The following is a 24,785-nucleotide window of genomic DNA, read 5'->3' on the forward strand; positions in this document are numbered from 1 at the left end:
GTGAAAAGAAAGTGAAGTCGCTCAGTCGTGTCCGACTCTTAGCGACCCCATGGACTGCAGCCTACAAGCCTCCATCCATGGGATTTGCCAGGCAAGAGTACTGGATTGGGTTGCCAGATGACAGCATAGCCAGCTTTAAATTGTCTATTTATGCGGGAAGAACCTAACATTTATTGAGGTACTGTTGAGAGTTAGGGTGTTCATACACTTTATTTTGTTCATTCCTCACAACATTCCTTCAAGATGAGTATCAGTTTCTTTATTTAAGTAAATGAGGAAGCTAAAGATCAGAGAGGTTAAGTGACATGCCCAAGAATACACGTGGTCATGATGGGATCAGTGTTTGAATCCAGGTTGTCTGCCTCCAAAACCCAAGATCTTGCTGCTTATATTATGCCAACTTAGGTGCATTTAGTTAGTTAGGTGAATTTAGTCTCTGTGCTGAAAAATAAGTCAGTAGTTATCACCTGAAAACAGACTTATCTCCTGTTTTGGGGGCCTTTTCTGTGCTTTGTTTCTTGTTTTGTTTAACTCAGAACTGACCTATTTTCAAATTTAACGAAACCCTCGTAGGTTGGAGTTGTCTCACTAGTGTGCTGAGTGTCAAATATTCTACTGAGTAACACTCTCCTGTAGCTCTCCTCTGCACCAATATCTGTGACCAGAGCCATCATACAGGGTTGAGAGCTGACACAGAACCAGTGTTAAGATCAGAAGAGGGAAAGAAGACAGTTTTTTGATAAAAACGTTTTGATAAACGTTTTTGCAGGAACTGTGCTTTAGAGAATGTGGGGTAGGAGGAAGAGGAATGTGAAGAAAAAAGGATTTACAAGTTCTGCTTCTTTTATGTGAAAAGTGTCTTTCTTAGAATGAAGTTCTTCTTAGCTAGGTTTGGGATCTTATTATTTTTTTCCTCAGATACTGGCAGTTCCAGACATGTGGAGCTAGGCATGAATGTTTTGATTCTGTCATTCTAGGATTTGTTGAGAAAGAGATAAGGAAAGCTAACATCCCAATTATGGACACTGGTGAAAACCCAGAGGTGCCCTTCCCCCGGGACATGATTGACTTAGAGGTAAATAATTCTTCTGAGGAAGCCAGATAAGTTTCTTTCTATTTAAGGGCAGAAATTACTTTCCTAAGTAGATGGAATGTAGAATAATTTTTGCTGTCCTTGTCTGTTGATTGCAAGTTTCTTGTGGATGGGATTAAAATGAATTTCCTTTTTTATGGTATAAAAATCACTATGGTATTAATATCTCCAATACTGTCACATACCACTAAATTAATGTTTATTGGCTTGTTGAAACTTTATTGGATTAATGTTAATTTATCTAGTAGTTTATTAATAATCTCATAAACTGAATAGCCAATAGACTTTTCAATCATTATTTTATCTAAAGTCCGCTGAGGGATTTAACCAAGTGTATAACAGAATCTACAGACAAAAAGAGACTATTTTAAGCAAAAAAAAACCTTCATACAGAAAATTGCCCTGGTAAAAACACAGTACAGTCATCCCTCAGTAATCAGAGAAGATTAGTTCCAGCTCTTCCCTCGATATCAAAATCTGCTGGTGTTCAAGACCCTTGTATAAAATGGCTGTAGTATTTGCATATAACCTATGCTCATCCTCCCGTATACTATAAATCCTCTCTGGATTACTTATAGTACCTACTACAATGTAAATGCTATTGTAAATACAGTTATCATTGTATACAATTAATCATTGTAAATACAATGTAGATCACAGGTAAGATAGTTGCTAGTGAGCAACAGATGCAAGTTTTGCTTTTTGGAACTTTCTGGAAAATGTTTCTCCCCAAATATTTTTGAACTATGGTTAACTAACCATAACTATGATTAACTAAACAATCTGCAGATATGGAACCAAAGAATACACAGGGCCAGATGTATTGCTGGGTAGATATGAAGATACCTTTGAACATTCAGTGTGGCCAGCATTCTGGATGGATTATTTCATCTGTCTTTTAGAGCAAGCATTTTGAGCTTAGTGTGAGTTAATAGTTTGGTTGTTTTTTTTGTTTGTTTTGTTTTTCTATAGGCTAATTTTGAGAAGATTGAAAATGAACTGAAGGAAATCAATACAAACCAGGAAGCTCTGAAGAGAAATTTCCTGGAACTAACTGAATTAAAATTTATACTTCGCAAAACTCAGCAGTTTTTTGATGAGGTCAGACTACTGTTTCTTTCAGTATTTAAGCAGCTGATATTACACCAGGACTAATGGGCCATATTTTTATTCTGATAATTATTTTAATTTGCTATTTTGGAAACAATACCATTTCTGCACCCTGTTTTAGTTGAAGAAATGTCAGATTCTGTTCCATTTTCCATGCAGTACACAGCCAGCCATGGTTTTGTATATTTTTGCATTTTCAGCAGTTTTTCATCCCAAGATGAGGAAAGGAACCCTAAAGTAGTTGTATAAACATAGATGAAATTTTACATATGAAGGTAAGTATATGCTTGAAGTTGAAGCAGCAGGAAAAAGTTGTACATGAAATTGAAACAAAAATTTAATCTCCAAACCTCTTGTCATTAAATTTTAACTTGTATCCTCTATGGTTGCTTGTCAACCTTTGAGCATATTTTTAAGTACTCCAGATGGCAAGCACACTTAATTTGAGAGCTGTTTTTTATGTTGTATGGAAAATTGGTAGGATGCCTGTTTGAAGTTCCTGGATTTTCCTCTAAACTCAACTTCAATACCTTGTAGGTGCAAAATGTTAATAATAAATTCCTGGGTTAAAAATGTAGTTGCCAGGGGACAGCTTGCTGAAGTGACCCCACCACAAGGATTTGGAACAAGGCTCTCAAAAGGCTTCCTTCTTCCAATTAAAGCTGGGGAGTAGTGTGGACATGCTTTTTCTGATGGCCTAAAATATGGGTAACTCTTCTTTTTTATAAGTTTCTTTGCCAACCCATTAGCTGCATCATACATTTCATAGATTGTCCCAGTCACTATTCAATATGCCTTCCCATCAGTTCTTTTTTTAAAAAAATTTTTCAGCCACACCTTGCAGCATGTTCCTTGACCAAAGATTAAATTCATGCCTCCTGCAGTAGAAGCACTGCACAGAGTCTTAACCACTGGACCACCAGGGAGACCACCCCATTAAGTTCTTTATTTCCTTTGCTCAACAAAAACTAGCAAAGTTTTTAAAAAACAAAAGGCCTACTTTAGTTAGTATCTGATAAGTCCTCAGTTTCACTTTTAATTTCTATGTTTTGAAGAAAAAATAACTCTCCCTAGTTCTCTAGCCTGGAGCAGGGGTTTGCCAACCAGCAACATCAGCCTCACCTGGGGACTTGTCAGAATGTCAGTTCTCAGTCCTCACTCCAGACTCACTGAATCAGAAACCCTGAGGGTGGGGCCCAGTGATCCGTTTTCACAAGGTGATTCTGAAGCATGCTAGCGTGAGAACCACATGGGGCTGGAGAAAGTCAACTGAAGACGTGATACATTCCTTAGTAAATGAAGATCCGACTCAGAGAAACCATGCTAATTAACAAGATCTACTGGAGCCAGGGAAAGGGGGAAAAGTTCCTAGGAATTAAATTGCCTGGTCCTCCTGAGAATCAGGATCTGGCTACATATCAGGAGAGAATTGGTGTGAATATTCAGTTTGCTCACTGAGTTGAGAATTTTGAGACTGACGGTAACTTCTTTCACCAGTCCCCGATATCATCACATTAAAGGATGTGGGACAGTGTAATTAACTCTTTCCAAGTGTTTCAGGTCTTTTGCAACAGGCATGGTCACTTATGTCAAGTGGTTTTCGATGAACAAATAATTTGGAATTCCAGTATACTCACTGCCTAAATATTATTATTATTTAATAATATTAAATAATAATTTAGTATTATATTTGATAATAGTAATACAACATTATTATTGTTGGACCATTTGAAGAGCACTTGCTCTTTGTGAGACATCAGCTGGGTGAGACATGGTCTCTGTGTTCAAGGGCTATATTACTTAGTCATGTCTGGAAACATCCATAAACACAGTGACTCCCTAGGCTCACATATGGTGTGGTTTTTATACGTGTCCAAGCTGCTGCCCACAGATCCAAAGTAAACCCGGCCTCAAGATCAAAGCTCAGTTACTTTTATCATTACTGGATACTTAGTTCTTTTACCCTCTACCTGCCTTTTTCCCCCTTTTGATATAGCCTTTAGTTTACTGCTGGGATGGATATTGATAAGATACATGAGAATGTTTTTCATATTCTCCTAAGTTTTAAGGATTGGGATAGACTTCCTAGTCTAGTTCATTCTGGGAGAGATTCTGAAAAAAGACTGACAAATGGACTCTCTTAAGGAAAATAGTTTTTTAAACTCTTTATTTTATAATACCAAAAAAAAAGTAATAGTAAAAACAGAATAAGCAGAATCACTTGGAAAGATGATGTAAGATTTTAAAATTGTAACTGTGGGTTTAGGAATTTTCTTTGTGGTTAATAGGTGTAAACATGAAATGCCCATCTTGAGAAGTCAGGCATGACCTTCACACCCTCTCCATTTTGCATCGTATTCCCCCTCCTATTCATGCAAAGCATTTTTTTGAGCTTGAGGCCTTGGCTGTGAGAGGCTCTTCTGCTGCGATCGTCATCTGTCCCTCTATTTCCAGTGGCAGGAACCCCTCCTTTTCTCTCCTAGTGCACAGTCAACATCGTGTCCACTCTCGCCATTAGATCATAGCCTCAGCCAGGTCCCTTTCAATAGCCCCTGCCCTGCTGAGGCCAGACAGCAGTCTCAGGTGTCGCTGCCAGGACAGGAGACAGAGCCTCACAGAGTTCAACACATCTCCACCTGCGAGTGCATGCTTCACATGGTGCAAAAGATCAGGAGACTTGGGACCTCAAGTCTCAGAAATGTAGACTTTTCATGAGCCTTTCTTCCATGCCTGAGATTATAATGTTTGCCAATGGCCTGAAACACTACCTATTTTAAACCCTTCTTTTGAATATAATTTGGTGAATATGATCAGTAATTTACAATAATGAGTTAGCAGAAAATGACTAAATCAGAAAATGATTTGCTGCATCTCCAGGCATAGGGGTTATGATTGGCTAGGTGTGGAGAAGGGGAGAGATAAACACATATTGAATAGTCTTATGATTTATGATGATTACAAATTCAACTTAGCCATTTCTTATCCAGAGCATTTTAAATGACTTGTTAATGATTATCCTTTTCTCAGTCTTCTTGCTTATGAAGAACTGTAAGAGCTGGAGAGATTTCTCTGCATCTTTTACCATAAGCACCATAACATATGAGAGCGTAAAGAAGACTGGAAAAGTAATGGTTAATGGCATGCAGAGCCCTGCCTTCCTTTCCTTCTGACTTTCCATCCATCTGCTTTCTTTACTTTTCTTTCCCATCTACCATCTCCTCTGGGGCTTGCGTGAATACCTCAGGTGATGAAATGTAATTTCTTTCTCATGTCGATGGAAAGAAAAGTGTTTGCTGTTGGTCATGTAGCGTGAACTGGATGTGCTGCTTATACTGAAGTGTAGAAACAGAACTATCGAAGTTGTGCTGCTTCCTCTTTCAAGGCGTGGTTTTAGTGTTCTGACTGGGGAAGGGGTAAACCAGAGGGCATAGCAAGTAATGTAGAAGAACCGTGGTAGTACTTGTATGAGAGAACCCAGGTTAAGATTGAGATACTGGATGACATGGTTTTAGATATTGCTTTAAAGACCCTCAGTTAGTGGTTCTGGACAGTTTCTTATCAGGCACAATTATTTCATTTGAAGGATTCTTAAGTTTGAAATGGTGTAATTATTACTTAGAATATTATTGTAAATTTGTATTTGATTTTAATTCTGCTTTTTTTTTTTTCGTATTCCCAGAGATTCTAGATGGAGCCTGCTCCTTTAGAGGAGCACTATTTGCTTTTCCATCAGTTCTCCCCGTTAGAGCACATATATTTGCACTGAGCTTTACCTTTATGGTTTACTTAAACCAGGCATTGTGAACCACGCAGGCTTGTGAGTAGTGGTCAGTTTCACTGGTTTTGCTAAGGGACATCCTAAAAGCAAGATGAAATGCTGTAGTTACTCTGGATCCTTAAAGCAAGTTGCCTGTGGTTTGTAGTCAGTGGATTTGATTTTAAGTAGAAACAAGAATTGCTCACTTGAGAACAAGTGCTAACCCGTGCCCTCATTATCTCATCTTAAGGTTTCCCAAATCTCATGGTGGTATTTCTCTGCATTTCTGGTGTGCCCACTGCCTATCCTTCCTTTTTTTTTTAAAAGATAAATTTATTTCTTTTTTCTTTCAGTCATTGAGAGTTGATTCTGCTTCTAGAATTTACTTCCCGAACAATTGCTTTCACTTGTTTAGACTCTCAGACTTATCTGATTTATACTCAGTTCCCCACCCCCACCCTGTGACTTTACATTTATGGTCCTGTGACTATCAAGAAGGGATCCCCTGTGGCTTTTTTTTTTTTTTTTTTTTTACAGCAGGGTTGGTAAGAGTAGAATCAAATTGAAATTTGGAGTGAAGATGATGAGAAAAATTCTCCTGACTTCATTTTTATTTAGTTCTGCTTTTGAAAAGGAAGATTCCTCTGGCTCACTTCTAGTCTTTGGTCAAACAGGTAGGGCATGGATATTGCAGCTGGGGAGATGAGGCAGTGGAATGGTCAGTTGGCCTTCATTTCTTAGGGCAGCTCCTCCTTCCTGCTGAGAGGAAACAAGGCGAGATGTATTGTGGAGAGAGAGGCTGAGAGGAAACGGGGCAAGAAGTGTTGTGTAGAGAAAGGCTGAGAAATGGAGGTCTGCATCTGAGAAGGCCCCGCTCCTCCTCCATTTTATTGTATAAACTGTCGTGGTGGAAATCATTTTAAATCTCAACAATCCAACTAGTCCGCATGTTCTGAATTGGCTTATTATCTGTTACTTTTTCTTCACTTGATTTAGATTGTTGGCTTAAGCTATGTTCTCAAGAATCCTTAAGCTGTAAAGCCCACAGGAACTTTTTACTATTCTGGATTCCTGGTCAGAAACTAGGACATTCAGGTATGTTTTCACTTTTCCTTCCCTTTACTGATGCAGGGGAGGCCCATGCCTGCCCAGCTATTGTGTTTCTTACGTTTTTGGACAAAGAATACTCTTTAAATCCCATAGTTTGAAGCATTTTTTTTTTTTTCTTTTAAATAGTGGGTGTGCTGAAAGCCCTCATGTTTTGACTTTTTAAGGGCATGGAAAACCTAGACGTCTGGAGACACCCCTTCTATCTTTCTCCTGTTCAGGACAGTGACAGCTCCTTGCTTTTCTTCCTGGGAAAGAGAGTCTCCATCTTTTACATTCTTACACAGGGAAAATTCTAATTTGTAGCTGCCTGGAAATTTGATATTGAATGTATCTGCTGAGCTGCCTTGTTTTTGCTCAAAAGGAAGAAATACTTCCGCTTCTATGCATATGCAAAAGTATTTTTGGTACTTTCATGGCTTATTCAGGAAAACATAAGAGAAAAAATGGTTTCCACCAAGTCACAGGTTTATACGGTTGTCACTGTCATTTAACGTCTTTTTCTTTATTCCTTATTTCTAAAACCATTTCCCCAGATGCTTCACTGGGGCAGTTCTGCTTCCTTTACCTCTTGTTTCTTTTCTTTGTTTCTTCCCCTATTCTTCTTGTCTTCTTTTTGTGGGTATGTCTTCTCTTTTGGTGGTTTTCTTTTTTTCATCTTTATTTTCTGAACTTATCTCCTGGTTCCTCGTTCCCTGCATGCCACTAACTATTTTCATTAGATATTAATTGATTTGTGAATTCAGGCTGAATTGCATCATCAGCAGATGGCGGATCCAGACCTGTTGGAAGAGTCCTCGTCCCTCTTGGAGCCAAGCGAGATGGGAAGAGGCACGCCCTTAAGACTTGGGTAAGTACCACTTCGACCCTCTGTACTCAACAGAGTCATGTCCATTTTTGCTGTTCAGAAGAGCACTCAGGCTGAGCATTCACTGGCTTCCAGGATGCCCTCTCTTCTGAGCCTGTTGCAAGGTGTTGCTAACTTACTTTGGGTTCAGTTCCTGAGTTGTTCTGTCAACCCTCTGCTGAGTCCGGGAATCAGACTTTGGCAGCCATTTTGACATAGCAATGCACAGCCTCCTGTTTGACGTCTTTCCCCTCCCCTGCTCTTTACTTTCCTCCCATCCTGTGGTGTGGAACCATTCCCAATCTGACTCTTCTCCCCACAGCTTCGTGGCTGGTGTGATTAACCGGGAGCGCATCCCTACTTTTGAGCGCATGCTTTGGCGGGTGTGCCGGGGGAATGTGTTCCTGCGGCAGGCTGAGATCGAGAACCCCCTGGAGGATCCTGTGACTGTAAGACAAGGGAATTGCGTCTGGTGGAGTAGGTCTGGTACAGGGAGCTCAGAGCAGTAACATAGCATGTGCCACCTGAACCTGACCCTCCCAAGAGGAGCCCTTACATTTACTCCATTTGGATCTGTGAATTTGAGGGACTCCTCTTTTCCTCTTCACCTCCATCGTATGTATACATACAAGGTATACATGATGTGTGGGATCTTAGTTCCCCTACCAGGGATCAAACCCAGGCCACAGCAGTGAAAGTGCCGAGTCCTAACCTCTGAACTGCCAGGGAATTCCCTCCAGTTATTTCAGCTTTATGTGTTTTCTGGTACTTATCTGGGACCAAAAAAACATTAACTCTTTAATGAAAATTAAAGCAAGACATCTGGTTCCAAGTTTGGTAACATCCATGTGTACAAGGAGGAGAGATTTCCCGAACTGTGGTCTTCATAAGTTGATGAAATTTTAATTGATAAAGTTTTCTATCTATTTGTTTGTTGGGAATTTTAGGAACTTAGTTTTAAGATTTATGTTGTGCAAGGTAGGATGACATTCCCCACCCAGTGCTTTGGAAAGCAGGAATAACTTAACATCTTGGCATTTGACATAAAAGGACAGAGTTCTTAGCATAAACCTACATTTATATGGTGAGTCCATCTAGAGATGACAGGCAAAGATGATTCACTGTTCTGCAAGAAATTTACTTCACTTTGGTACTAGTATTATTTAGAAGCCTGGAGTTGGTTATTATGTTCTCAGTTATCTTTTGGGTGTCTTAAATTAGTATTCTTTTTTTTTTTAAACCTAAGAAGAGAGGTTGAATTATGAGGGTTCTCAGAGTAGCTGGGTCCTTCAGCTAGAAGTAAATGGATCATGTCCTTGGGACCGAGTAGGAGGGTGGTGATGCTTAGGTTACAGTGAGTCCCCTTACCCAAAGTACCAGTTTTGTAGTCTCACTGAAGGCTGTCCTTGGGTCACGGAAACACCACAGTTAGCAGTTAAACCTCATGTGGAGCTATTCTCAGGAATATTCAGCAGGGTTCCTGGGCCTCAGAAGCATTATTTTTTATCAACGAGTGGAGTAAAGGGAGGGTCTGGCTATCTCTAACACAGCAGCTGCACAAAGAATGTGCTCCAGTTAATTCCTGGAGAACTTAGGAATTTAAGACCCATGAGCCTTACTTACTCCTTCCCTCCTCTTCCCTCTTTATCCCCCAAAGTTTTGTTTGTTTTCCTGTTATAAAAGCTCTGTAGGAACTGGAGAAAATACAGGCCACCAGAGACAGTCCTAACTCTAACATCCACTGTAGAGTCTTTTTCTGATCTTTCCTACTAACCTTTGCCTCAAGGCTTCAGGTATACACTTGGTGTTTGGATAGAATGCCTTCCTCCCTGCCCCCTGAGGTCTAATTCAGCATGAATCATGAGATTGTGCATCAACATTTCTCCCCAGCTGCTCAACTCCTTGTAGTTATTCAGTCCCCTTTAGCTGGAGTTTCTGAGCATGCAAGCAGGCAGGAATGACTTCCTTTCCTCTTCTCTGTACTTGAGTCATTTAGGCAATAAAAGAATTATTCAGTTTGAATAGTTGAATTGGTAGGTAGGGCTAAATTCTGCTAAGAAGAGAATCATCTTTGCATCTGTGTCAAGCTCCTTGTTGAGTTTAAAAACAAGTATGGAAAGATTATTGAGATTATAGAGCAAATGTTCTTGTGGAGCTTGAGAGATGGATTGAAGATAATGGTTAAAGTACATGGTTGCCAGACCCTTAAAGGATTACAGTTGTTTCTATGTCACCAAGAAAGAAAGGTGCTTAAGAAGTTTTCTGGATTGTAAGTCTGAATTCTTGGTTTTTGGTTTGGGGCCTAGGGAGACTACGTGCACAAGTCTGTGTTCATCATTTTCTTCCAAGGTGATCAGCTGAAAAACAGAGTCAAGAAAATCTGTGAAGGGTAAGAGAAACATGCCTCCCCCCAGGGTGCAGCCAGGCCACCTGTTAAGCCTGTAGAATAGTGACACACAAGCCCTGTAAGTCCACCTTAAATGGGGAATATATTTTTTAATAATGTTAAGGTTATCTTAAACAATCAGAAATGGCCTAAGTATTTTTTTTTATAGACCGTCAAAATCACAATTTCCTTTTCTTGGGAAAAGTAATTAGGACTCATGGTTTATAAATTCTACATTGTTTTGGGACAATGGGTTTGCATACCTAGCAGTGTACCATAGGCACTGTGCCCTTAAGCTTTTCTGAAATTCTGCCCATGAGATCCTTTCTCCACGCTGTTTTTCTCCAGCACTTTATAGTGGAATTTGTAATCACTGCTTCTTTCTTTTTTAATCTAGAGGAATTTAATAGCTACAGAGAATGCCAAGACAGTTCAAATGTTGCTTGATGCTCTACTGTAGGCCCCTTCCCATAAATAATAATTATTGATTAGTGCATCAGTCTGAACTAACCCTGTTTTGGTCCTTCCAGTATGTTGGGATTATGTTCTGAGATTACTTAAACTGGCTCCGTGAAGCAATGTCAGTGTTCCTCAGGCTGTGTCTGCACATTCCAGGTTCCGGGCCTCACTCTATCCCTGTCCTGAGATGCCGCAGGAGAGAAAGGAGATGGCTTCTGGAGTTAATACCAGGATTGACGATCTCCAAATGGTACACAGAGACCCGGAGGGAGTCTGTCTTTTTGAAATACTGCTATAGAAGACCTTACTTCTTCCGTGAAGCACTAACAGTTTATTAGGCACTTACGGCAGCCCAGGATACATTTGTTTTTTTTGTGTGTGTGCTATTTTTAAGTCATTCCCTGAAACTCTTCCCCATCCCCCACAGGGAATGATTTAAAAATGGCATGAATTATCTTCAAATGAGACAGAGACAGAGACAGCACCTGAAATCGTTGTTGCTTAGAATATTCAGTTCCCCAGCTCATGAGTCTGAAATACATTTATAATGAATGAAGTATGAGGTATGAATAATGACGTATGCTTACTTAAGAAAAAAATCAAATAATGTAGAAGTACATATCAAATCAATTCTGCCTCTCACAGACATGCTCTACCTCCAGAGGCAGCCACTCTTAATAGCTTGGTGTGTGTCCTCCTGGTCACCTTGAATCTGAACCACACAGTCTAGCCAGAGTCCTGGTGTAACTCTTGTACCCAGGAAGGAGCTTTTTCCCAGTTGCAGTGTGTGTAGTTTGCACACATGATGGCTGTCACAGGGTTCTAAAGAGGGAGTCATGATTTATACATACATGGAAGGAAAAGGGTGCCCAGCCGGAGCTTGGTTCCCTGTTGAAAGAATGTAATGATTGCCACCTTGAAACATTAAGAAACATGTTTGATGTGTGTTGAAGCATTTCAACCCCTGTTGTGTATGACCTACCACTTGACCTGCTGCTGGCCCCTGTTAGCTGCACTTATCAGTTTAACCAAGGGAAGAGAGTTTTCTTCGAACTGCTGATGGGTGATGAGCCATGTTAGTACATTCTGGCTTCTAGAACTGTTCTACCCCCTCCTTATGAGTAGGCTTGCAGTAGACTGTGAAGAACATGTGCAGTAGCCTTTATAAATGGCTGGAATTTGACTTTTAAAGCACCAAACTGTATGAAGTAAAATTTTAATGAATTAATTTCTTGAAGTAAAATTTTTAAAGGGATTGAATATCAATCAGTGAGATGTAGGGATGGGGGGCAAGTTTATTAGCATCCTTCCAGAAGTTTAAATAGTCATTGTGAAATTGTCAACAACCAGGAGAGAAAGTATCCTTGTTCCTTTATTCTCAAGTGAACAAGAGTTTCCCTAGCATGCCATGGTTTTTTTTTTTTTTTTTTTTTAAACCTCTCATGGAAGTTACTTTCTACTGCCTAAGACAGTTTCTCAGGGAGCAGTCATGACTTGGAGCAGTCATGACCTTTTCCTGAACTGACTTGAAGAGCCAGCTGTGATGGAGTACTTGTGCTAAAATGATTAATATATAGTTTTTTCCTCTTCAAAAAGATGTTGAGATTTCAGATAGAGTCTTAGGCACAAATGAATGGTGAGTTGCTTGCCTAATTTTGGCTTCTCCCCTCTCCTGCTATAGACCTGTTAAATATTTGGTGATAAACAAGACAGTAGAATGTAAAGTGTCCCTGGCCCTTCTTCCCACCTCTAGTGGAAGCAGTATTATTCCTCCGAGGTAACTATTTGCTGACTTCCAAGGGATCGGGCTTCCTGGGGAGAAAACAAAGCCTGACAGAAAAATCAAGCCTTATCTGCTCTGTGATGACTGTGGTATGTGGCAGTCTAAATCCTCTCCAGAGGCCATGAGTCTCCTGTCTCTTTCCCCGGCATGGAGTCTCTAAGAAGCAGATGATGGCGGTCAGCAGCACCTCTTTTCCACCACTCCTCAATGCTGGCTGATGTTCAGGGGGGTTCTGCGGCCTGCTGTTCATAAGCAGGGATGTGACAACTCGGTCCCTTACTGGGCCTGTGACACTGACTTCTTCAAGTCAGAGTTACAGGCTCCATATGGAAAATCATTGCTCTTTAATAAACCAGATAAAAACCAGTGACCTACGTTGTTCTGCCATGGATTTGGTGGTAAAATTAGAAAAGCTAAAAACCATTTCCTCAGGTTTCTCTTTAGCTTGAAGCTAAGTGAATATGAATATTAGTAAGTAGAATTCTTAATTTTTTTCAATTTGGCCAAAAAAAAAAAAAAACTTCTAGCCAGAGGAAGAAAAAAAACAGATCCCCACATCCCTTCTCAGAAAGCTATTCCTTTTTGCCTTCGTGTCTTGAAAGAAGGGTGTTAGAAGGATCGATTTCCTGCTCCTTTCTTTCCCCAAAGGTTCTGAACCAAACAGAGGATCACCGCCAGAGGGTTCTTCAGGCCGCTGCCAAGAACATCCGTGTCTGGTTCATCAAGGTGCGGAAGATGAAGGCCATCTACCACACTTTGAACCAGTGCAACATAGATGTGACCCAGAAGTGCCTAATTGCGGAGGTCTGGTGCCCTGTCACTGACCTTGACTCCATCCAGTTTGCGCTCAGAAGAGGCACGGTGAGTCCCCCACAGCTGGCGGTGCAGCCTTCAGCCAGGAAGAGAGGTTTCATCAGTGGTAACAGGAATCAGTTACATTCTCATGGCATTTTTGTCTCAGAGTTCTTCAGTTTACCCATCTTGTACTCACCTTGCATCCTGACAGAACATCTCGTATATCCTTATTTTCAAATGTAGCAATTGTAATTCAGAAAAGATTAAATGATTTGATCATATCCCCGTGATCCTTCAGAGTTACACTCAGAACGTCAGTTTCCTGGTCCATTCTCTCTGTCCATTAGTCTAGGTACATAGTATAACCCTTGCAGTTCCCTTTAGTAGTTAGTTAGAGCTACTGCCCTGTCCAAGCCTCTGATCTAGGGGCCAAGAGGTACAGAGATGTAAAAAGGAGACCCTCAAGTATCTTCTGACTTGAAGAGGCTGATGTGCAGACATACAAGACAGTCTGCCAAGAGCAGTTTGTGTGTGGAGGGAAGGAAGGTGCTAGCTTGGGCAGCGAGGATGATCAGAAGCAGCTTCAGGAAGGTGGCATTTACTCAGTGCTTTGAAGACTGGATGAGATGGTCTGTTGGCAATAACAAGAAGTAAACAGTCTGGCCAAAGGCAAGTACGGTGTGACCATGCATGGTTGGGCCAGAACAGGAATTGTAACGGGTGAGCCGAAAGAGCAGGAGGTAAACCTGAGTCAGGGAGACAGGAACCTGATTATGAAGAGTCATTAATGCCAGATGGGTGGGTTTAAATTTTATCCTAGAGGGAGTAGAGGGACACTGGAAGTTATTTAGCAGTGAAAGGACATGATGATCAAAACAGTTTCAAGAGAATAATCCAGGGACTTCCCTGACAGTTTAGTAGTTAAGATTCCACGTTTCCACTGCAGGGGTTACAGGTTGGATCCTTGGTCAGGGAACTAAGATCTCATATCCTACATGCTGCATGACTCAGTCAATCAATCAATCAGTATCAATCTATTAAATAAAAGAGTAATCCATTGATAGCATGGGGGTTGGATTGGGGAGCTGAGAGAGCCTACAAGTGAGAGGGCAGTTTGGTTATTATAAACAGTAGTAAGTGATAATGACCTTGCAGTAAGACCTGGCAATGGGAAGAGCAAATAATGATGAATTTGTGAGACATTCTGAAGGAAGTATCCTTCGATAGGCTTGGTATTTAGCAACGTACAGGAGAAATACAAGGAGAAAAAATTTAAAATGTTTCTGAGGCATCAAAGCTGGGTGACTGATAGAATAATAGTTCCATTAATGGAAGTAGAGATTCAGTAAGAGAAACTTATTGATTGGAGAAAGCTGCTAAGCTCAGTTTTAGTCACATTGAGGGGTTGGACAGAAATCCATGTGGAAATGTAAAACCGACGATGAGATAGTTCTCAAAAGAAAGGGGGAAATGCCTCTATTTGACAGGCCTGGAGTAGTTACTGTCTGCTAAGGTTTCCACTACATACAGATGCAAGAAAAATATATCTTTGAGCTTTCTGTCTGTCTCGCTGTGGCAGCCCAGATTGAATGGGAGAATACATGGGGAGATTTTTGCACCTCTCAAATAACCTTGTGAACAGTAAAAGCCTGCTTTACTCAAAAAAAAAAAGGGGGGGGTGCAAAATGAAAGAAATGGGATACATGAGGTTGGAAGGGAATGAGACCTCCAAGAGAGAAAATAAGGAGTTAATGATAGAACCTTGGGGGCCTGCAGTGTTACAGGCAGGGGAGGAGGAACCAGCAAAGAGACAGGAAAGGCATGGCTGGTAAACAGAAGAGGAAGCTCTCCAGTGTCAGGGGCTTGCATGTAAGAGAAAAGATCTTTGGATCTGGTGATGAGCCAGCCACTTTGACCAGGCATGGTCTGCTAGACTCCAAGGATTATTAGAGAGTTAAGAGTAGGTGGTGAAGAGGGAAAAGTCAGAAAATAACTTTGCTTTCTTCATAAAAGCAGGAGAAAACAATGACACTTGTAGACAGATAAGGATATCTTCAGGGAAGAAAGGACCACATTTTCTTTGTTTATACATTTTAGACTTAGTTTTTTTGTTTCATGGTAAGGATATTCTTCCTAAGACTTCATTTACACGTGTCATCATAAATTTTATAGCTAGTTCTAGTGTCCTCAAAGACTGGAAAGATTTTTTTTTTTTTTTGAAAGATTGAGATATAATTTACCTGAAAGAAAATACACATATTTTATGTGTACTATTCAGTGAGTTTTGACAAATAGATATGCCTGTGAATCCACCACCATAAAGAAGGGTGACCTGATTCTTATCTGTGCTTGATGTTTCCCAGGAGCACAGTGGTTCCACCGTGCCCTCCATTCTGAACAGGATGCAGACAAACCAGACTCCCCCCACCTATAACAAGACCAACAAGTTCACGTATGGCTTTCAGAACATAGTGGATGCTTATGGAATTGGAACTTACCGAGAGATAAATCCAGGTGAAAAAGCTTGAATCTTTTCCCTCTGGAGATTTTATTCTGTTTGTTATTTTTTTTAATGCTTCACTTTGAATGTAATTGAACAACTGGCTCAAGACTGAAGATGCTGTCCAGGCCTCAGCTCTTGTAGAATTCCTGTGAAGAGGTGCCTATCTGGATGTAAGGAGTGAGGTTTATTGCCAGGTGGAACTCCTTTAGCAGGCAATTTTATAGGAATTTTATAGGCATGAGCTCCATAGATTGGGTTCCTCTGTCCTCACAGCTGTATAGCACCTGGCTTTCACTCACATGCCATTTGCTAGAACTGCTTTAAGTAAAAAGTTTTCCCAAGGTCATTGACATTTTAGAATAGCTTCCTGGTTTCAGGTTAGATAGAGAAAATATAGCAGTTGTTGACCATTTTAAGCCCAAGGCAGATTTCTCCTCTGTTCAGAGAGTTAGTGATTAAATCTAGAGTCAGGTAGTTCATGTTCAGTGGGAGTCTTCTGCAAGACATGCTCTGCTCCAGATTCTGAACTTTCTCCCACTTAACCTGGTGGCTTTATTCAGCTGGTTGCAGTGCACCGGGGAGGAAAGTTGGCCTGTCCTAGGAGCAGCGTCCCAGGGGTGAGAGAGAAGGAATCAAGGGACACACCCCCCTGGTGCCAAAACCTTCATTTCCTGTGTGATTCTTTGTTGAAAATACTGGTGGTAGTTTTGCGAGTCTGTGCAAATCCTGCTGTGGACATTATTTCCTGGGAGCCCCTCTGACCAGCAGCTTGGGAATGAGTCCCTTTTATCCTGATCTTAGATTATGGGGAGGGATGTGATGTGTTGGGAGCTGCGGTTTTCTGGAATTTGTCTTTTTCTCTCTTTGGTCTCTTTATAGCTCCATACACCATCATCACTTTCCCTTTCCTGTTTGCTGTGATGTTTGGTGACCTTGGCCATGGCATTTTGATGACCCTTTTTGCTGTATGGATGGTGTTAAGAGAGAGCCGGATCCTCTCCCAGAAGAATGAGAATGAGGTGATGTTTTGTCTGTCTGTTTTTGATAGAAATTCAGAAACATAACATAGTAGTATTATTTTCTTGACATATTTCTAATATTTTTCTTCTGTAATCTTTGTCTGCATACTGTTTTTGTCTCTCCATAGGGCAACAGGTTTATAATAATTTTGTACATACAGAAGGATAATTCAGTCTTTTCTCCATGATTGATGGAAATATATTTTCTTTTTACTTATTTGTTGAGATATTGTTGATTTATAATATGACATTAGTTTCAGGTGTACAGCATAGTGATTCCAAAATTTTATAGATTACACTCCACTTATAATTATTATAAAATGTTGGCTATATTCTCTGTGCTGTACAATGTATCCTTGTAGCTTATTTATTTTATACATAGTGGTTTGTACCTCTTGAGTCACCTACCCCGATCTGTCTCTCTCCCCTTGGCTCGCCCCACTGGTAACCACACACTAGTTAATTCAAGAATGAACTAATGTCTAGGTTACATCTGCGTTGGTCTGAAACTTTATAATTTCTCAAGCATCCATTATGAAAATTATGATTTGGAAGTCTTTGATCGATAAGAGAAATCTTAGAGACTATTTAGAGAATAGAGGAGCTATGTTCATTTTAACACTAAAGAGGCCATGTACTGTGAAAGTACATTTCTTTTTAGCATTGTATTTTGGTCTTTACTTCAAGCTCTCTGACCCAGAATGGGGTAAAAGTGGCGAGAAAGGAAGGGGCTAGTATATTTTGAATGACATTGTCACAACTTGAGCTGCAGGGATTAGGTTTCATTGGCCTCTTTCTTCTGGCTCCCAGATGTTCAGCACTGTATTCAGCGGCCGGTACATCATTCTGTTGATGGGTGTGTTCTCCATCTACACTGGCCTCATCTATAACGACTGCTTTTCCAAGTCTCTTAATATCTTTGGGTCATCCTGGAGCGTACGGCCGATGTTCGATATATACAACTGGACGTAAGTTGCCAAGAAGCTGAAAGTCAGAGCTTATTCCTTTCATATCCAGCTCTGGATTTCCAGATAAGTGGTAAACCAGCACTTGTTTACGAAGTGTTTGACACTGTTTCTGTTCCAAAAGAATGTAGTGTCTCCTCTTATCTATGCTCCAGCCTGGGAAGTGCTTTGTGATTTGTTCAGTAGTGTCAAGGAACTGTAAGTTAGGTGCATTGATTCTTTTGTAAGTTAAAAGCAGGGCTCCCAATTTCCCTACCTGGTCTTGTATGTGTGTTTAATTTTTTTCTTTGTTATCTATGATCCCTTCTCACTCTCTAATGCTAATCCCTCCTCTGTTACTGAAAAGACAAGGTAGCTTATAGTAGTTTCTCTGGGGATCAGTTTCTGGATCCCAGTGATTCCTTCTCTTGATAAAAAAATAAATGCCGGTGTTCTCCTAACATGGTAGGGAAGAGACACTTCGGGGGAACCCTGTCCTCCAGCTGAACCCATCCGTCACTGGAGTTTTTGGTGGACCATATCCTTTTGGCATCGATCCAGTAAGAGCACTTCTTTTCTATATGTCTGACATGAAGTTGTTTTTTTTAATTGGCCATGCCATTCATGGCTTTTGGAATTTTGGTTCCCCTACAAGGGATTGTACCTGCACCCCCTGTATTGGAAGTGCAGAGTCTTAACCACTGTACGCCAGAGTGTACACTCTAACACCAAAATTTTTAAGTGAAACCCAGAAGTAAAAGGATGAAAATGAAGATAAATAGTTTTTTTGGAGTTTTAGGTAACATATTTTTAGAAAACCTCAGTATATCTGTCCAAAGTACTTTAAAGCTGCAAGAGACCCAGATGCCTTGGGGAGCCATATTATTTTTCCTGTATGACTTACTTTAGAGATGGCTAATAATACTGACTCTGGGAAGATTGATTTTTCAAGACTCCTTCCCAGTTTATTTCTGTTTAACTTAGTTTCATTTTTATTTTTAGCAGATGTTTTAATAAAGCAAAAATAGCTCTTTTCTATGGAATTTAGGTTACCATTCTTATATTTACATACTTAAAAAACTTGTCCCAGAATTTTATTTTTTTCAAATGTGTAAGCAAGTAAAGTGTGATCAAATCTTTTGTGTTATTTGCTTAAACAGAGGAGGTAGGGGAGAATTTAAGCATTAGATTGTAAGGATTACAGAATTCCAGAGGAAAAGCAGATCATTGCCAGAAAGATTGAGGTTTCTCATTAAAAAAATAAATAAAGGAATTAATCTGGCCTTTGAAAAAATATTGCAGATTGTTATAGGTGAAGAGAAGTATGTGCAAAAGCATAGAGGTAAGGAGATAAAAAGTTAATTATTTTAATTTTTATAGAAGCTAATGTTACTGAAATGCTTACTATGGACCAGGTACTATACTGAACCCTCAGCATATCTTATTTATCCCCAAACAATTCTATCAGGTAAAGATTGCTGTCTGTATTATACAGATAAGGAAACTGACACTTGGAGATATTTTGTAACATTTCATATGTGCATTTAACAGATGTTTACTGAATCCCTATCATCTATAAGGCATAGCAGCTGCTGGGGAAACACATCATTCTAAGACATAGCTCCTGCCCTCAAACAGCTTGGAATCTAATAATAATACTATCTCACATTTCTGTAATGTTGTGTAGTTACAGAGGCTTTGTTGTTGTTGCAGACATTTGATGGCTTACAGGGAAGGTCCTGAGTTTAAAGTGCCTGTGGGTCACCCGGGTATAAATGTCCATCAGGCAGTTGGAGTTGCAGAACCTTAGGCCAGACTGGGACTACAGAGAGAACCAGCCAGAAGTTTTCAGGTTAGAGGTCATTGAGGATGAACTCTTCATGAAGAGGCTAGTTCAAAAAAAAGATGCTGGGCTAGATGGTGGAAGATCTGGCCTAACAGGTTACAGAGTTTACTTTTGGTCACAGAGGTGACAGGGGTATTCTTGGAGGTTTGGCATAGGGACATGGCTGCCTCAGAGTCACTACTTAGGAAACATACTCTGATGGCCAAAATGGAGACAGAACTGTCAGGAAAATTTTACAGGCGTCCAGGCCTTAAGCAACAAAGTGAAAGTGAAAATGAAGTCGCTCAGTCGTATCCGACTCTGCGACCCCATGGACTGTAGCCTACCAGGCTCCTCCGTCCATGGGATTTAAGCGACAAAGCTGAAGGCAATTAATATTTAAAAATAAATGGAAGGACAGCACCACTGGGTTTCAGCCAGCATCTACAAGATAAATGTCCCCAATTTCTTCAACAAATATTTTGTAATAAAGAGGAGAACTCCAGGGAGAAGCTATAGAGACTTAAAAACTGCATCAGCAGTCACGTGATATAGTGACTTATTGGACTCTACTTTGAATAAATGAATTATTTTTAAAAATATGGATGCAGTCAGGGAAATTTGAATATTAATGATTCCATGGTATTACAGAAATCATTGTTAATGCTTTGGGGTGTTATGACAGTACTGTGGTGATTTTTTTTTTAACTGCACCAGGTCTTAGCTGCAGCACGTGGGGTCTTCAATCTTTGTTGCAGCAAGCAGGTTCTTTTTTTTTTTTTTAAGCAGGTTCTTTTAGTTGTGGCATGCAGGATCTTTAGTTGCAGCAGGCAAGATCTAGTTCCCTGACCAGGGATTGAACCCAGGCCTCCTGCCTTGGGAGCACAGAGTCTTAGCCACTGCACCACCAGAGAAGTCCTTTGTGGTCATGTTTTTAAAATAAGCTCTTACCTTTTAGAGATCCATGCTGAAATATAATATGTACAGGTTAAAGGATATGATACCTGGATTTTCTTCAAAATAATATGGAGGTGGGGCATAGGTGAGGTAATAATGAAGCAAGATTGACGAGAAGTCAGTAATTAATCATTGCAGCTGGGCCATAGATACATAGGAGTTTGTTATGTTATTCTCCCTGCTTGTGTGTATGTTTAGAATTTTCCACAATTAAAAAAAAAACTTTCTACAGTAGGTAAATATTTTTCCATTTGAGAACTGTTTGTAATGCCTTCTGTCTTCTTGGGCTGTGATAGATTTGGAACATTGCTACCAATAAACTGACCTTCCTCAACTCCTTTAAGATGAAGATGTCTGTTATCCTTGGTATCATCCACATGTTGTTTGGAGTCAGTCTGAGCCTTTTCAACCACACGTGAGTTGCTCTGTTTTGTCCTAAGAATTCACACAGTTCGGACAGTGCTTTTGCCTGAAGAAGTCATAATACCTTTAGGAGGAAGTAATAACTCAGAGTACTGTTCTGTATTGAAGAAGTGCCTTTAAAAAAAATCTCACTTCTTCAAATGAAGCTTGCTTATTAATATTCGTGCCTTAACAATGTATGAGTTTCCCAGGTGGCGCTAGTGGTAAAGAATCTGCCTGCCAGTGCGAAGACACAAGAGACATGGGCTTGATCCCTGGGTCAGGAAGATCCTCTAAAGTAGGAAATAGCACCCCACTCCAGTATTCTTGCCTGGAAAATCCTATGGGCAGAGGAGCCTGGCGGGCTACAGTCCATGTGGCTGTAAAAAGTTGGACACGACTGAGCCACTGAGCAGACAACATACAATTGTTCTCAAGATCTTTGTTAAAAAAACAACACCTTGTGTAATTTTCATCAAAATGGAAGTTATGTTTTTTTCCCATGATGTGTAACTCTCATAAACTTGTGAATTGTTGTCTCAGAAGGTACTTGATTTTCCCATCTCTTTCTCACGAGGGATTGACGGAGATGGTATTGGAGCTGTTCAAGGCTCAAAAGTTTGGAAGTCATCGTTAATCCTGCCTGTGTCTGTTGCCTCCAGTGCTTCTGGCTGTCACTTCTTAAAATGATAAACACAGAATTGATGGAAAGTTAGGTAGAAAGTCTGGGGAGAGCAGTCCACTTGGTATGAGGTGACCCTGGGTCTGTTCAGCGTTAACATTTTTTTCTGTCTTAATTTTTAGCTACTTCAAGAAGCCCCTGAGTATCTACTTTGGATTTATTCCAGAAATAATCTTCATGACCTCTTTGTTTGGTTACTTGGTTATCCTTATTTTTTACAAGTGGACGGCCTACAATGCTAAGACATCAGAGAAAGCACCAAGCCTTCTGATCCATTTCATAAATATGTTCCTCTTTTCCTACGGGGACTCTGGTAATTCAATGCTGTATTCTGGACAGGTGCGTCAATCTGAGGTGGACTTTTCTCAGGTGGTTATCCTAGGTCGGGAAGCCAGATGTTTCTGTGATCTGAAAGAAGCCTTTAAAACTCCTTTTCAGTCCACACATTCAGATCTAAATTCAACCCAGTCTCATTCTTTGGGAGAGTCAACTGTAATTTTCTGTATCCAGGCAGAGTAGAATTTATAACTCCCATCCTATGGGACAATCCTGGGCTTTGCTGCAACATCTAGTTATTTTGAGAAACTTGATTATGTTTTTTATTCTTAGATCAGTAAGAAAGAACTATTTTAAGGGAAATCTATGCTAGAGTTGGAAATTGCATGTTTGACTAATACAATGTGCCTTTTCCTCCTTACTTTGCAGAAAGGAATTCAGTGTTTCCTGGTAGTGGTTGCACTGCTGTGTGTCCCTTGGATGCTACTGTTTAAACCACTGGTCCTTCGCCGTCAGTACTTGAGGAGGAAGCGTTTGGTGGGTATATTTCTGTTGCTGAAAGTTACCAGATTTTTTTTTTTTAATCAGTGCAATTCCTTATTGGATGTAATGAGTTGTGCATAACCTGTATTCTCTTAAAATGCACTTGTGTTGGATCCCAGCATGAGCCCTGGACCTGCTGAAAAGAAAAAAACAAACATGTAATTGCTGTTCAGACATCCAGATATTCAGCTTTGAGTAACCCAGGTGGCAAGAACAAGTCATGGTTTTCACCTTTCCTGATGGCTCGTGCTGTGCTCAGCAGAATCCAGGTCTGGGCCCGTCTCGCTGCAGCATCAGCTGAAGCAAGGCTGCCGGAGCTGCAGGCAGCGAACCTACTCATGTGGTTTGCCTGGGCAACCACAGGGCTGACACCAAGACATTTTCTTTTAAAATGAGACCATGATACTTTCACCAGCCAAAACATCCGGTGTAGGGAAAGATTTGGTTTAAAGCACGTTGACGTTTTTTCTTTTTAAAAAAGCAGCATACATACTTGTGCTTACTTTATATATGTGTGCATCTGAATTACACACACACACACTTAAGTTGCCAAATATCCATTTCTGGCACTGCAGTAATGCTTACTTATTACATTGCCTGGTAAAGCCTAAAAGATCGTATTGCATGACTCTCATACGGCTGTTAGATTGTTACTCCGATTGGAGAGCAGCTGAGTTACCAGACCGTCCTTCTCCCTTTTCTGACCATCTCCATCCTTCCATGTGCCCTCCATTCGTCTCCCCTTTCACTCCCTCCCTCTCTTGTTTCCTTCTCCCTTCCTCTTTTCTCCCATTCACTATCAGGAAGGGCAACCTGTGGAGGCCCCAGTCAGCCCAACCCCGAGCCAACAGGGACTAGAGGCAGCAGCGGCTGCAACAGTGAGTGAATTAAACCAACAAACCATCACATATTGTTTAAAGAGGTGGCAAACAGTGCAGCAGAATTCTCTTGAAGTATGTTGAGAGCATGGGCCATGTGTGCTCTTGGGAAGTATGTCCTTGTTACTCATTGAGGCGCTGACAGAAAAAACCTCCACCTCTTAGGAACAGATTCTGGTGTCATCTGTACCATTGGTCCACTCACTTTCCATTCAGTGTATAAGTACAGTCATGTCTGTGAACGTAGGGCGTTTGTCATACCCTCTCCAAGCCCATCATCTTAATCCAAGAGGGCAGCTCTTGGACTCATCCATTGTCATGTGTGTATTTTGTGACCCTGTGTGGGATGATTTTTTTTAGCATAGAGTGAGAACATCTCTGTGATTCTTGAATTGACTTCCCTCCACTTTCAACATCTGCTTCAAAGTGATGCTTGGACATTTGGTCCACATTAGCTGTGACTTACTGTCTTTCCAGTGGAAGCTTGTATGTGTCTTCTTTTCTGTGAGAGACTCAGAAGCCCTCACATCCTCAGCTGTTCATTGAGACCTCATCCTTGCCATGTGTCTTGTGTACTTTCCACCTGGTGTAATAACAAAGTCATCTTCTGTTTCAATCTTTCCTTCTTCCAATGCTAGCTCATGATTCAGTGACAGCCGTTGAACCTTAAGCATTTCATTATTTGTCCTTAAAACATCTGTTAACCAAAATCTTATAATGCACTAGTACCAAATTAGCCCAGTCTATTCTAGGTAATAATCTGTAATATTTTTGAAATCTCACCAGTAGCGGTTCTTAATGTTCTATTGTATTCTAGTGGCATCATACTCTTTTAAATAAATTAAATATTTAGATGGTGACCATTTACTTCATTAGGTGTTCCTGATCCTTTTAACTTCGAAAACTAATTATTCTTCTAGAACTAGTCTCAAAAGGCTGATATCTTGGATCAGAAGATATTTAAATGTGGCTGCTTAAAATTATTTTCAAATGGGGACTTACTCTCTTTCATGAGAGGGGAAAAAAATACCCTAAAGCACTTACTGTCCATATACTGGCATTCTTCTCATGTGCTCTTCTTTCTTCTAGTCTTAGTTTGAAGTGTGTTTCTGCTGCATCAGTCTTGATGCTTTCAAATCTAGCATCCTCTTCTGTGATACTGTCCAAGTTAAAAGTCCCCGGTCGGGAAACCTGCTCATTCGGAGGGACTCCTTAGCCCACTGGTTCTTTAGCCAAACATCTATTTCTGGAGAGCAGCCTGAATGCATCAGGATGATCATTCCATTATGAGGGCCCTAGATTCTTGACCCCAAGAGCTGAGGATATGAACACAGATCTGGTTTTGTTCTGTCATCTGTCCTCTTGGTTGTCTGTAAGCAGTGTATCATAGTTTTAATTTTTTCTTTTCTTCTTTCTGCT

At 40.4% G+C, this 24,785-nt stretch overlaps 1 protein-coding gene and 1 non-coding gene across 10 annotated transcripts in view; both read left to right on the plus strand.

The window, feature by feature from the left end:
- The window catches only part of ATP6V0A1 (ATPase H+ transporting V0 subunit a1), a 53,019-nt gene that overhangs the window by 13,008 nt on the left and 15,226 nt on the right, over positions 1 to 24,785 (plus strand). For 4 of the 9 annotated variants that reach the window (XM_043904643.1, XM_043904642.1, XM_043904649.1 and 1 more), the window contains exons 4-17: positions 978 to 1,075; positions 2,066 to 2,194; positions 7,814 to 7,917; positions 8,237 to 8,363; positions 10,221 to 10,303; positions 10,916 to 11,009; positions 13,191 to 13,403; positions 15,701 to 15,851; positions 16,720 to 16,859; positions 17,670 to 17,827; positions 18,273 to 18,363; positions 20,882 to 21,000; positions 21,792 to 22,008; positions 22,375 to 22,482. In XM_043904643.1, the coding sequence (XP_043760578.1) occupies positions 978 to 1,075; positions 2,066 to 2,194; positions 7,814 to 7,917; positions 8,237 to 8,363; positions 10,221 to 10,303; positions 10,916 to 11,009; positions 13,191 to 13,403; positions 15,701 to 15,851; positions 16,720 to 16,859; positions 17,670 to 17,827; positions 18,273 to 18,363; positions 20,882 to 21,000; positions 21,792 to 22,008; positions 22,375 to 22,482 (1,832 nt within the window). Of the gene's footprint in view, positions 1 to 977; positions 1,076 to 2,065; positions 2,195 to 7,813; positions 7,918 to 8,236; positions 8,364 to 10,220; positions 10,304 to 10,915; positions 11,010 to 13,190; positions 13,404 to 15,700; positions 15,852 to 16,719; positions 16,860 to 17,669; positions 17,828 to 18,272; positions 18,364 to 20,881; positions 21,001 to 21,791; positions 22,009 to 22,374; positions 22,483 to 23,291; positions 23,367 to 24,785 lie in introns of all 9 variants that reach the window. The other 5 variants (XM_043904646.1, XM_043904647.1, XM_043904650.1 and 2 more) reach the window with 3 other exon arrangements.
- Positions 14,808 to 14,942, plus strand: LOC122695889. Its single transcript, XR_006341626.1, has one exon. It is a non-coding gene; the product is annotated as a small nucleolar RNA SNORA31 (small nucleolar RNA).

This window comes from Cervus elaphus, chromosome 5 (assembly GCF_910594005.1).
Source record: "Cervus elaphus chromosome 5, mCerEla1.1, whole genome shotgun sequence".
In the NCBI taxonomy this organism is placed as follows: Eukaryota; Metazoa; Chordata; class Mammalia; order Artiodactyla; family Cervidae; genus Cervus; species Cervus elaphus.